Consider the following 14899-nt stretch of genomic DNA (forward strand, 5'->3'; position numbering starts at 1 on the left):
AAATTATTACATTATAATGGAAGGACGTTTAATCATATCCACATGCTGTTTTATGGTAAGCAAGAGATTTAAGCTGCATTCTCTGAGCTCATATCCAGCTGTGCAAATTGACTGTATGAAATATTTAATCTCTGTATTACACTTTGGGGTCACCCATGACGCAGATGAATAATTCAACATTTGATCACCAAATATTTTAATGTGGAAATATTCTTACAGCGATTTGTGTTTTTTCTGCATGCATGGAGCAATATTTATGTGAAGTGTAAGTGTTCCAGCACAGAAACTGCACATACTACATCTCACTTTGGGGTAATCCAAAGCTGTAACCAGCTAGGACAAATGAGAAAAATACAGTGATTGCTTTAATTAAAATAAACAACAAAAGGCCATGAAGAAAAATCCCCTATAGGACTGAAAATTTTTGTTTGGTATTGAAGGATGCGAAGAAAAGTGCAAGATGATGAGGAGAGTCTTGAACGTTTCGTTGGAGTTAGCGTAGCTGCTCAGTGACTTGTGGGACACCCCATCACGTATGAGCGGTGGCAGTCTGAGTATGTGTGGGAGGCGGTGTTTGCCTGATGAAGGGGGTTTTGCAGTGAAAGGCATGCTGGGATTGTCTCGGCAGCTGCGGAATGCTTGGGGAGGTTCTCCCGCTGAGTCTCGGAGAAATAGCCGCACTGACAGACGGGGTCTTTCGCCAACAAATAAAAGCCTTGCTGTTTTTTTTTATTTTAATTTTTTTAAAGGTTTTGCGAAAGAATATGTGCTCCATTTAAAAAATATATTTTTCATCTCCTGTTCTCCTTCTTATGATTTGTGGCAAACTTGAAATGGAATTTTAATTTATTAACGTAGCAAAACCTGAACCGAAGGCAACAGTGACAGTGCTAAGCAGATGTGTGGAAACAATGTCCAGTTGTGTTCAGATATGCTGGCACCTTTTTTCTGTTCCTATTTTTATATTTAAAAAGTCATTAAAGACGGCAATGCTAGTCCACACTGCCGTACGGACGCTTGGGTGGTCGGGGCTTGCTTTCCCAGATGATCAGGCAGCCCGAGCCTAATTTGTACGGACAGATTGCATTCACAGCTTTGCTGCGTGATGGGTTCTGGTTTTGGCAGACGAGGTGTTTACCGTGGAGCCCTTGTTGCAGGACCGAGTCAGCAGAACGTCTCCGTTTCAGGACCTGTGTCTGGTTTCAAGCTCCGGGTCCTGTTCCTGTAATGCTTTTAGGCCTGTCGAGTCAGGCTAAAGGCAAAAATCACGGCCAGCTCTCCGGGCCTACGGAAAATAACCAGCAGCCGTGAAGGAGTTTACCTGTAGTTTTTCTTTGGTGGCCAATATTCAGCCAATTATTTTGCACGACAGCCAACCTGGCGAAATATAAGAGTGATATAAGGTTGTGAACTGGTGAATCTCTGCAGAGATTTCAGTAGATGCATGAGACACAGTGGGGTTGCATTAGAGAAGTCTGTTGACAACCTGGACCATTCCTGAGAGATGTTGTATCGTTTGTAGGCATTTGGCAGCCGAGGTGTAAATTAAGGAGACCGCCTGAACTTTCAGACTTGGACTTTCTCCATTCGTGCTTAAGGATTCAGTGCACATGTTCTTTTTCACAAACACATTTTGAAGAATCCGGCAAACAATAATAATGAAAAATAAATGAGAAATAATGAACAAACCCATTAATTTGCGAGTCTGTGTTGCAAAGGGTGACTATTGATCGAAGTTAGGCCGACTTGTCCAAGCACGCGTAGGATGCGTTTACACACTGGAACAGAATTGCTATCGAACCGAAGGACGCTGCATTCTTATGAATTTAGCATGCTACGAACAGTGCGCAAAGTCCCAGGAGCCCTGATAGATGTGGCTTTATTTAAACTATCTACTGTACAGTTACTTTGCATCAGCAGGAGTCTGTTCTGTTTGTGTTATGTCTCTCATGTTCTCTCACAATGTGAAAGCCACGAAATGCGGGTAATGAAAAAAGTCGGCTATTGTTAGCTTAGGATGTACAGGATAATAAACTCAGCCTAATATAATAATAACAGGAAAGATTGAAAGATTGAATTTAATAAGCCTCAGTTGGACCAGCCCACTCTGAAATGTCAAATCTTTATGCCATACTTGACTCTATATTTGTACATATTTGTGCATTTTGAAAATACCAGCTCTTTAGATGGTTTGTGGATTGCTTGCCAGGTTTACCCAAAGCAGGCTGCTCCCTATAATATTTTAAATTCTTTTTTCCTCTATCTCTCTCTCTCTCTCTCTCTCTCTCAATCCCTCCCTCTCTCCCTGTCTAATTGTAGGCCTGACCCGGAGTGTGAGTTTGTCAGATAAGGAGCTGAGGGAGGCTCGGGACAGGAGTCAGATCATTGCCGCCCAGCTGACCTTCCAGTCCAACGCCAACTCCAGGGGAGTGCAGCTCTTCAACCGGCGCAAGCAGAGGGTGAACGCCTTCACCCGGACAAGCTACGGCCAGGGCGTGGGCCAGGAAGGAGACGGACAACTGCGCCAGCCTGTGAAATGGGAGGAAAAGCACACTGAGAGAGGGGACAGCCAATCAGACTGCAGGAACAGTGAGCCTGACCCTGCCAACCTTCCTGGTGTGGTAAAAGAGGGAGGGGAGAGGATGGAGGAGGAGAGGGGAGAACCAGTTCCCCTGGAGGGCCCCCCAGCTGCCTGCGTGGAGGAAGAGGGAGAACAAGACCTCTCAGGGCAGTGTGAGGTCAATGAGATGCCCAAAGAGGACACACCTCATGAGGACTCAACCCATGAGGACACACTCCATGAGGACACACCCATTGAGGTTGCGCCCATGGAAGAAACTCCCACTGAGTCCACGCACTGTGAGGTCAAGCTGTGCGAGGACATAGTTTGCACAGCCACACCTCCTGAGGTGACACCTCCAGAGGCCACGCCCCCTGATGACATCAGGACAGCAGCAGTCCAGGCTAATGTGGGTGAGAAGGAGGAAGTCGTAGCTCCAGGTAAAATCACTAATGGATGTCACATCCCTCCAAACACGGCTCGTGTGACGCTGTCCTTGGCCAAGCAGGCCCCAGCCATTGTCAACAGGACGGCTCGGCCTTTTGGGGCAACCGCAGGTGCCCGCTCACCAGAGGACCTTCCCCCGCCCCCTTCTTGTGTGACACCGCCCCTGCCACAAATTTACAGCCCGCCTCCACCTGCCTTTTCCCCTCCCCCACCAATGACTTACTCAACCCCATCACCTTCAACCTACCCGGACCCTAATCCACCGGCCTACTCCAACGTTATTCCACAAGCGTACTCCAGTCCTTCTCCACTGGCCTACTCCAGCCCTAGTGCACAAGCATACTCAAATCCTGCTCCACTAGCCTACTCCAGCTCTCCTGCACGAGCATACTCCAACCCTTCTCCACCGGCCTATTCCAGTCGTACTCCTCAAGTATACTCCAACCCACCTCCACCGGCCTACTCCAGCCCTCCCCCCTTGTCCCGTGTGATCTCGCCCTCCCCGTGCTTGCCCCAGTACGGACCCCCCTCGGCCCCCAGGCCCACCTACATCCCCGAGCTGCTGGGTAACCGGCAGCGGACCATGTCACCCATCAAGAGTGGCATCCTGGAGGAGGGCAAGGCCCGGCGAGCCACCCGCAAGTCTATGTTCACCTTCCAGGAGAAGCCCAAGGTGGCCCCAAACCCGGAGCTGCTGTCGCTGGTGCAGGGGGTGGACCAGAGGAAGAAAGGCTCCTCCCTTCCAGAGCCCACCCAGGAGGAGGAGCTGCTGGCCCTTGGGGCCGAGGCTTCCAACTTTCTGCCCAAAGGCGGTGACGTTGGCGGTGCAGCGTTGGAGGAAACTGCCGCGCCAGAGTGGTCGTCATGCCTGAAGAGTTCTGGGGCACGCGTTAGGCAGGAACCCAAGGCAGAGCAGGCCAAGGCCGAGCAGGGCCTGACCAATGCCTCAGGCAAGGGGGCGGAGCTCTTTGCTCGCAGGCAGTCCAGGATGGATCGGTTTGTAACGGAATCAGGGGGCGGGGCACACGGCAGGGCTCCATCCCCAACCGCATCGCTGCCCCCCTCCTGGACCTTCCCTTCAAACATGCCTGGGCGGGTCAAAGCCATAGCGGAGATCTCCAATGCCAACGTCATATCCAGCACCAAAGCACCACCCGCTCGATCCGCCAAGCCCAGACCCAAGGCTCCGGTTCCGCCCCGCCCGGAAAGCCCGGTTCTGGAGAACGGCTGCACCAAGCTGGAGATGGAAATCTCCCGGCACCAGCCCTACCAGCTCAACTCATCCCTCTTCATCCTGACCCCCACCAGGGACCCCATGAGCTCCCTGCCCAAAGCCGCCCCGCCGCCCAAACCCGTCCTGGACCGGGCTCACGGCCGGCAGACCTCCCTCCCAGCAAGCAACCCCCCTCCCCTCTCCCCTCACTTCACCTCCCCTGCCCCCTTCCGCCCCTTCTCCCCGCAGGTGCCCCTCAGTCCGGTGAACGGAGCGGGGTTCTCGGATCTCAGATCAAACTGCCCAGCGCCCCCGTCGTGGCCGGGCGTGTCCCACGTCGCCCCGCCGGTCTCCGCCCGGTCGCCCGAGCGAGCGAGCGCGCCCCGATCCGTCGTCCAGGCGCCCCGGCCCACCTTCTCTGCCAAGAAAGCGGGCCTTGAGCCACAGGTGTGGAGGCCTTTCTTCTTTTAACTGACCTGTAGCTGAGAAAGCGGCGCTGCGTGAGCACCACTGTTCAAATATGCACCTATCAGTATGGAGACGGCCTTAGGCTTCAGGTCACACCTGGGCCATATTCACATTTGAACTACTCTTTTAGATGCTGTTCATATATGAAAAAACTCCTGATGATATCACATAGTTTTCAGAGTTACTAACCAAAATATATGCAAAATAATTTTGCCTTGAATAGAAATGAACACTCATTTTGCTGGTGTCTAAAATTAAATTTCTAATAATTACGTGCCCCAGATTTTCAACCCCCCCTATACCCAAACTCTGTATGAGCACAGGCCTGAGCTCTATGATCACACACCCCGTCCTGCACACAGTATTATAGCTGTATTCTACATGTGTAGTTAATGTAATCTAATGATCCTACGACTGGCTGCTGCAAAGCTGTGAATACGACTTTTATAACTTTACAAGAGTGCCAATAATCACGAAGTAAAACATTTTAATATTGCTCCAAAGAAAATAAATAGCTTTTATAAGGTTTTTTTTGGGAACTCCTAGCTGCTGATTTCATCGTAAAATTGCGCTGGGCTCCTTCCCCCTCCTTGTTCTGTGGTGGGAGAGAGGCAGAGAACCACATGAAGCACTTTAGCTTGGGAAACGCAGAATTCAGTAGACTCTAGGGCCTAACGGACAGGCCTAGATTATAGATTAAATATGTGTTAACGGTTAACCTGACATTAATTCTCAGACTGGGCTGTCAAACCGAGTGCAGCATGCGATCAAGAATTAGAGGGATTCAGTGTTTTTGTAAGGTTACACAACATTTCAACCCTTTTATCTGAAGGCTTGCCAGCAGAAATACTTTTGAGCTTGGTTGCAGAACAACGCAGGCAAGGGCTGGAATTGATGGCCTGGTCTCTGGTTTCTGGGTTTAAAATGGAGTTTGGGCAGAGGAACGGCACCTCCCTTCTCTGCTCTCTAATCCCGGACTGGAGCCGTGAATGCGGTCCTGATCCTTTAAAACAACTGCCAGCCAACGTCGCATTTCAGTGCCACAAGCTTATTGTGTGCTACAATACGTGAAGACCGAATGATGCTGTTTGTTCACTGAATTTTTTTGGATTAGCTATAAACTTGTTGCACATGCAGTGTTTGCTCATTCCGACCAAATGAAAGCTGATGAATCTCAGATGGTTGGGCTTATACTGGAAGTTTGAATGTTACACCCCCAAGTGCCTGTATTTATTATTATCGTTTCACAGGAAGAGCAATGGCCGTCAGATGAGTCTGCCTGGAATAAAGGGGAATATTCTGGTACTTTAGCCTGTTGTGGGAGTGAATCTGGCAGACTTCAGCCTTAAAGAGTGTAACGGAAAGTGTTAGAGCTTTAATACACCAACTATTTTTCTGGTGTTTTGCAATCACCCTGCTCCTGTTTCAGTGCTTTTCTATGTGACTTATTTTCTGTTTCACATTTTAACACTGTTAAACTGCTATTCTTTCCCTATTAAAGCTTCTCTCTAACCACTTTTCTTGACTTGACTGTCTTTCTTTGGCACCCTTTGCTGAAGCCTGTCTCTGCGTCAGAGTGATATGTCCTTCCTGTTAAGAATTAAAAACAGCCACTGGCTGGCTCGTCTTGCTGGGATGCTAGGTTCCAGCAGGTATGTGCCCCACAGTCTGGTATCAAATCTTGACTATGCCAGAGCTGACTGTGTCTGTCAGCACATAGCTCCTCAGGGAGGGAGGGTTTACATTACATTTAGGCATTTAGCAGACCCTGCTAGCCGCAGGTTACACACAACCCATTTATAGCTGGACATTTTACTGAAACAGTTCCGTACCTTGCTGGAGGGTACAATAGCAGCACTCTGGTTGGAAATGAAACCCACAGCCTTTGAGTTACAAGCCAAGTTCCCTAACCATTATACAACACTGCATATGCTGTTATCCTGAGTGGCTTAAATAAGCAAGTATGGACTGATCCTACATGTTTGAAAATCAATATAAAACTCTACTGTTATGCATGCATATACCACTCAGCCAGGGGGCACTGGGCAGATGTATCACATTAGCTAAAAAAGCAAAAGTTCTTATCGCCGGAAAAGGAAACGGTTAAAGGCTGATCCAAGACTTTGCCTTAGAAGTATGTTTTGGCAGAGTATTGTTTTTAACTGCAGCAATATGCCATAAATCCTCCTGGGTCATAAATCACAGCATATTAATGTGTCTCACATGTTCCCGTGACCCACTCCTCCACTCTTTTATTAAATCATTAAAGGTCTCCCCTTGAACCCACAGACTCAAAGACCCACGATGAGTCAAAGTTTAAAACTGCACCTGCAGGTTGGGAAGACAATATGTAATCCCCCCCCCCAGGTATTTAACAGCTAGGGGTGGGTCTGGCGAGAGTAGTGGTGGTAGGGCTCCACTCCAAAGTGAAGGGTACAGCTTGAGCACACTGAGTTCAGCTGACCTACCCTGGAAACATTAATGATCCAAACTCAAACCAGATAGCATCTGAACAGTGGGAACTTGAAAGTCATTGGTTAGCATAACAATGTGGAGCTCAAAGGATTCCTGGTTTCTTATTATGTTCTGTGCTGGTATGTTGTTTATTTCACTGCTTTTAGCAAAGTGTCGTCTTGCATGCAGAAAATAAGGGTTAAGGCACTCAAGCACTCTCCCCCATGTATCAAGTATAGGAACTGAACTGGCCAATCAGAACTAAGTGCCTCATGTACCCTTTTGGGACATGTAGGGATTCAGTCAAGACAGCACAGTGGAATGCATTTATTGAAATTATTGGCACACTTGCCAGACGCTGTTATCCAGAGCAATTCACCAAGTGGACTGTTACTGTGTTACCCCATTACTGTAATAGAAAATGGGGGGTTTTCAAGACTAGGCATGACATGGTGCTAGATGCTATCTAGTTTGTAGGTAAACCAAGCACTAGGTACACTTTTGTGATAGGAAAATTGCAAGCAATGTTGGGCTGAATGGCCTGTTGTTATGTTATGTTGTAAAAATATGCAATAGGACTGCAGAGAATGTGCTGTAGGTATGCTTAGAACCAGGTATCTGATCAAGCCAACAGTTGGCACTGTCAAAATAGAAAAATGTTGTAAAAGATATACTCATTTAACTACTGTCATCATAATGACTCCAAATTAAAAAATGACGGCAAGAAGTATTTGAGGACCACAGCTAGAAAAGGGTCTGAGTTGTGGAGCCGAGGTGCAGTCTGAAGGAGTAGATTTATAGGCTGACTGGTGCAAAGCCTATGCTGGTGGTTGGTCGGCCAAGCAAGTGTGGATCTTTATCAAAAATGAGTGATGACTGTGAATTCCAGACCTGGGCTTGCGTATGAAGGGCCATCATTTTTATGGGCTTTGGGGTCCCCCACCACCCTGATACACCTACGCCAGATTTTAGATTCAATCAACATGTTACATAATTTTGATTCATGATTCAATACTGCTCGTTGTTTAGATTCAAATGTTTATTTTTATTTTTTTTCTTCTTTCTTCAGTCAATCCTCAGCAAAATAAACTTGCCGTGTTGGTTTATAAAAAAAGGCAGACTTTAGTATTTAGTCATGAGTCAAATTTGAAAAATGTTGATTGTATACGGGCCAACATCTGTGAGAGAAAATAAAAAAGCTATGAGCTTTATAGAGGGAGAATTTCATGTAAATTCTGTATTTTCAAGGACTCCTCAAATAACCATTATGTAAAAAGCCACATTATAGACTACAGTCTCCAAGTCCAAAAAAAAAGATTTGGTCAGCCTGCGCAAATTAAGAGAAATAAAATGTGGCTTATGTGGTTGTTTCATTATAGAGGTTTTTTCTTCTTTTAGAAAGTAAAATAACCTGTAATTATTTCATTACTCTTCTCAGGCCTTGACAGTGCAAAAAGGAGTCTTATCTTTCAAAAAAATTCCAAGAAACTATTTTCAGTTTCCTTTAGCGCTCAAAGACAGAGTAATTGCGGAATGTTCTCTGTCCAGTCGACTGCATACTGGGAAAGGCTCTCTGAATGATGAGCGTTGGCTTTCTGCTCAAATGTGACCACTTTCTGGAACTTTCTGTGGACTGAATGTGCTGTGATGGGAGTGAAAAAACATTCATTCCATTTTACACTTATATACTGCGTTGTGGGCTCAATCCCTTAACTGGCTGACAAATAGATGCAAGTGAAATGGTGCTTTCTTCACAAGCACAGTTCTGCAAGTAAATATTTATTTTCCCTGAACTTTTTGAAGAAGTGGTTACAGCTGTAGTTTGTGTATGCTAATTTATGGGATTTGCAGTTCAGGTTGAGAACTAATTGAATCTAGGGCACTGTTAAATTAAATAGAAAATTATTAATGCAGACATTTTATCTTTTGTCTCATGCAGACCAGAAGGGAGTCTCTCCCCACCCCCACTACGCCCACGCGCACCACGCCCGTTCCCACGGCAACGCCCACCTTGTCGCAGCAGCTGCGGAGGTTCAGCAGCCCCGAGGCCCTGGCGGGGGGGCTCAAGTTCCGCCCTGCATCTCCCGTCCCGCCGCCTTCCTCCTCCTCCTCCCGCTCCCTCCATCCCTCTTCCTTTTCTTCCCCCCTCTCCCCTTCCCAGGAGGCGCGGTGCCAGTCCCCGCTCGCCGGCCCAGACGCCAAGGCCAATCGCCGCCTCCTGGCGCAGAACATCATCAACGCCGCCAAGCGCAAGAACAGCCCCTCCCCCGGTGGCCAGAACGGGAGGGCCGCCTGCCTCAGCCCCTTCCAGCCCCGCCCCCTGGGCAGCCATTCGCCCACCTTTACGAGCCCGCCGCCCACCCCGACGCGTTCGATGCGGTCTCCCGTGCGCCTCTACGCGACGCGTTCGCTCACCGACTCCGACGCCTCCCTGGAGTCGGAGGATTCGGGCCTGCGGTCGCCAGGGTTACGCAGCTACAACACCTGCCCCCGAGGATGGGGAGGAAGCCTGAGGATCAAGAGGGGCAGCATCTCTGCCGACCTGTAGGGGCTCTCACGAGCAGTATAACCTCCCACTGCCCCCCTCCCCTCCCCTCCCCTCCCCTCCAGAAGCGACTCCAAGACTACAAATTCAAATTCAAGACTCCAGATCTCAGGAGGTCCAAATTTCCAGTGCAATGGACTTTGGCCGCATTTGAAGAAGTGTTACTTTTTTATTTTTTTTAGTTTACCATATCAGTCCAGCAAGTGGCTGGAGTATACACAAACACACACACACACACACACACACACACACATCTGACATCTGAGACATCTGTGAAGACCTTGATCATTATTCCAAGTTAAAGGAAAAACACATTGCAATTAGACTCCATTCCAGCTCTCTTAAACATGTGTTTAAAAAGGAGCAAAAAAATAAAAAATACAGTGGACCAACTGAGTCATACCAAAGTGGATTCCAGGAACCAAAGAAGTGACTGTGATGTGGACAGGGGGGAGAAAAGCATTTAGTCTGTGATTTTCATTATACTGTAAGTCTCTTGATTCACAAAAGCTGTTGCCAGTGCTGTTTCAACAGCTGTTGTCCTAATCTTTATGTTATATGGCTATGTGTAAATATGACAGGTTATGGATTTTAGTGTGACTGTTCCTCAGCGTAATTTTTTCAAGTCTCGACGCTGGTGAATATTACCCAGCAAATGACCAAGGGCAAAGGTTCCGGTCCTTTTCCAGGAAAGCACTTTTATCCCCAAGTTTAATTGGCGTAGTAATTCCTTGGTCATCCACAATGATGTGTGGCGAGCATTTTGGTGCAAAATGGCAAAATGACCACGCATTGGTGGTGGTTCCCTGCTTCACTGTAAAAGCTCTTTACGGTTGTGAAAGGGGCTGTGTAGATATAGTAAATCACCATTGTTACTTTTAGAGTGGGCGTCAGTGAAGCCTGGGCTATTCCTCTCATTGGACAATAATTTAGGAGGCGGTCCCTGTGACCGAGAATAGCCCAGTGGTGTCCACTTGATCGATTTCCTTGAAAGTCTATGTTACAGCTGTCAAAAAAGGCCATAGATAAGTGCTGTAAAACAACACCCCACAATCTTCAAGAAGTGATGTCCTCTGTGCCCCACCAAAAACTGACTCAGGACTCACGAGTGGATTGTGACCCATGTCGTGGACACCATTCAAATACCATCATGAGCATTCTTTTACCATTCCATTCATTTTTATAAATCAGCATCCTAATTTATATCTTCAGTTGCACAGTTAGTCACTTCTCATGTTGAAAACATGAAAACAATTACTGCAGCTCTGCTATCTAAGAAAAGGGCTAGTAATGAATTCTACTTAACAGTGCAATAACCTGTATTCACACCCCTGTATATATTTTGTATCGCATTGATTTGAAGTGTATTTTTTCTTCTGAATGTCCGGTTTGACTGGGACATAAGTATTGAGAATGTTGAGTGGAGGAAATGGGAGAGATAGAGACAAGGTTTGATGGTAAGTGCATGTGTAATCTGTGTGTTCTCTGATGGATGGTACACTAGTGAGAAAATAAAGCATGTAAACAGAAAGTTTAATTGTAGTCATGGGAGATGAACTGTGTTTTACTCAGACTTAGGGGAAATCTTCACTAATAAGCAGAGCATGGCAGAACAGAGCACCATTCTGTTGTAAGTGGATAAACAACCATTGTTATATAAATAAGATGTTACGATTAAGTTCCTGATTTATAAACACAATACAGGAAGAGAAATCATAACAGTAAGGACAGCTGTTGGTTTAAATTCCTGTTTTCGTGATGTAGCATGATTATGGCTAAAGGGACAAAGCTCACAAGGGTATGATCCAGTGCTGTGGGACAAAATACTAAAGGGACAATACTCACACGGGGAGATTGTAGACAATGAGAGATAGAGTGTGCTTAAGAGAAGTCACAGGTTAACTGGTTAAAAGGTCCAGTGCATTTTAAAAGTTTGCAATGACATAGTGAAGCTCTTTCTATATTCAATAAAGCCTTATACTAATGGTCACTTTAGATACTCATTTTACTAATTAAAAGTGTTTCACTTTACATTTTGTCTGTTAGCATTACTGCTTGGAATACACCTGGGTGTTGCGAAAGCCGGTGTAATTCTGCCCACCCACAAACACACCGAATACCTGAACACCTGGGCATTTTGAGATCCCAGGAGGCGAATATGTGACCTTGTTTAAACCACAAAGCTCTTGTCGAAGCTTGCGGCACGGAGACGTCGAACTCGATCTGTGCACTCTAACCTTCAGCCAGTGTTCTATTTCATGGGACGTGTCACAGAGATACCGTGGTGGGCGCCATCTGCGTCTCTGCGAGGCGCTGGACCTCCTGGCGCACGGACCAGTGATTCTTCTCGTGTGCCCTGACACGGCAGGCATGCTCATCAGCAGATTCTGTGGTATTTACAGACACTCTGATTGATATGCATGCCAGCTGCATATATAATTGGCACCTTCCTTGAGAGTACCACCCCCCCCCCCCACACCTTCAATGTAAAAAAAAAAATATGTTGAATTGTTACCCAGGATGTAGGTCAATTCCATATCCCTTCAGGAAATTAAGTGAGCAAATGTCCGAAGTGTTCTATGGTGAGTTTTAAATTCCTGCATTGAATTTCAGTTCATTTCCTACATTGACTGTATTGAAATTAAATTGACTGTCAATGTGCACTGCTTGTGTCTGTCAGCATATCTATGCATCGAACAAAAGCCAAAGTCACAGTGCATTGTATCTTTTTACTGCTGTCCTATTTTAAAAGAAATAAAGTACATCAATCAAATATGAAAAAAGCTTATTGTTTTGTTGTCGTTGATTTGCCTCTGCCATACATTGGCTTGGATTCAAACAACATTTTTCCTAAAATGTGGCTTTAAAATAAATGCAATTCTCAGGTTTCTTCTTCAAGACAAAAAGCTGACAAAATATAAGGACAAAGTGTAAAACATGTTTACAGACAACATTTTAAAAAGTCAACAAGACCACTTCATAACCACTTCAGACCACAACAGAGAACAGTTTCATTGATAAATACTCCATGCATTTAGACATTTCCCAACTCTGCTCATTATAGGTGAAAAGAGTAAAGGTCACCAAAAGGTGCTGGATACTGTTTATACAAGTAGTTCACAAACGCTGTGCCCACTCAATTAGCAAATGTATCATTCTGCAATATACACCCAATTAAATTGTGTTGAATAAACTGTTAAAATATGGAATTAAAATGTTTTTACATATAGCAAAACAACAACATGCAGAGTAGTAGCTAGTGGAATGTATAGTATGTGCCTGGTGCAGTATTTAATTCTGCCAGTGTGTGTGACTATGGATTGAAGGCAATATACAGAAAATTATATTTTTATATTTATTTTGTGATCAACCTCAGTGTCTCTCATGACCCACAGTTTGGAAAGCACCAGTCTAGACAGTTGATGAAATGACAAACCAAAGTGGGCTGACTTGTCTTGTCATAAAAAATATGCATTCATATATTTAAAAAAAATAAATAAAAATAGTTGTTGTGTGTGCTTGCGTGTGTGTGTGTGTGTGTGTGTGTGTGTACATTTAAATATGTATCAGGCACACAGGAACTGTAAATAACTGGGGGTGTGCTGACAACGAGTGTGGGGGTGCACAATTTCCTTTGGTTTCCAAAAAATATTTATAGAACAGCTTTGAAATAAGCGATTTCTATTTTTATTAAATTGTCATAAATAAAATCTTGAAAGCAATGGAATGTGAAAATTGAGCAAAGATTCGGATCCTATTGCAGGGCACTGCATATATACATTTATTTACATAATTCAATATTCATTTCCATGTATCCTTCTCATCACTTGACAGCTTGAGTAAAGCTCTGTATCATTACCTATTTCAAAATGTCTAACCTTTGAGCTGCATTTTTGGACAGAATTATACTCACCTGCAACTGTATGCCACTGCAGACTGAAACAGTAGAATTCACGGGCCACTTAATGAGCAAATACCTTTTCTGTGACCCACTCCTTATGAAAAAGCACCCCACATATTTTAAAATATAGAATTGTCAAACCATTTCTCAAATGTAAAAAAAAAAAACTGCTTAAGGCTTAAAGAAAATGGAGTTTGTGAACTGTTACTAGAAAGGAGCATTAAATACTTACTATGCACATTGCTGTTATACTCATGAGAACATAACAACACAAGAAAACTGGATTAAAAGAACAGGCTCTTTAGCCCATTACAGTGTGTACCTTTGCCTTCAGGAAAATATCGAGCTGTAAAAAATTGATAGTATTTGGATATACTAAAAGGATAATATTTGAAAAATGTGAACTTTATAAGTTGCCTTGCATAAAGCCATCTGCTCAGCCACTAAGTAATGTAATATTGAACAGACGCGTGATCTGATACGGCAATGAGATGCTGACACGGTGTTATTCAACGGCACGCAGAGACTGCCACCTACAGGTCCACAGAGGTAAGACATATAATAACCCAATGAGGTTAATCATTGCATTTGTCTGCACTTAAAATCTCAAGGTTTTGTGGTAAAAAATATAAATATTAATATGGATACTTTGAAAAAAATAAATAACAAGATTCAGTCAGGTTCTGATGTGTTTTCAATTTGGGTAGGATGACTATGATATGGCCAAAGGATATGAGTCTTGTGAGTACATGAGCTAAAACTCTATCCTAACAAACCAGATTAAATTACCTTTTTTTTTACATTTTAATTCCTTTGTTGAAGGACTAATTTTTAATCAATATTTGTATTACTTGGTGGTTTAGGGGATGTTTATATTTTAACTTGAAAATAATTTCAAAATGATGTCCTATGAATGAGAAATACTGTGCAAGGCATATTAATGTAATTCAAATCATTGGGTGGGTGGGTAGTCTAGAAGAAGGTCAGTAAGGTAGGCTGGAGCTAAATCATAGAGTGTATTGTAGGTTAGGAGGAGGGTTTTGAATTGCATGCAGTATGTTATTGTCAGCCACTTTAGTTTGCATAGAATTGCAGGGATGTGATCGTATGATTTCGTGTGTGTCAGAATTCTCGCAGCTGTATTTTGGATTAATTGAATTTTGCTGATCTCTTTGGAATGCCAGTGCGATTGGAGTTACAGTAATCCATGATGTACCAAGAGCATGGATTTGAGTTTCTGTTGTGGAGTAAGACAGGGTGGGCTTGAGATTTGATATGTAATAAAGATTTAAGAAGGGTATCTGGTGACAT

General features: G+C 44.7%; 1 protein-coding gene across 1 annotated transcript in view; it reads left to right on the forward strand.

Moving 5' to 3' along the window:
* Window positions 1-12473, forward strand: part of LOC118223137 (synaptopodin-2) — a 28403-nt gene extending 15930 nt beyond the window's left edge. The window contains exons 3-4 of the mRNA XM_035409313.1: window positions 2320-4667; window positions 9082-12473. Of these exons, the coding sequence (XP_035265204.1) occupies window positions 2320-4667; window positions 9082-9690 (2957 nt within the window). The 3' untranslated portion in view covers window positions 9691-12473. The remainder of the gene's footprint in view (window positions 1-2319; window positions 4668-9081) is intronic.
* Window positions 12474-14899: the final 2426 nt, after the last annotated feature.

Source organism: Anguilla anguilla, chromosome 3, assembly GCF_013347855.1.
Source record: "Anguilla anguilla isolate fAngAng1 chromosome 3, fAngAng1.pri, whole genome shotgun sequence".
Classification (NCBI taxonomy): Eukaryota; Metazoa; Chordata; class Actinopteri; order Anguilliformes; family Anguillidae; genus Anguilla; species Anguilla anguilla.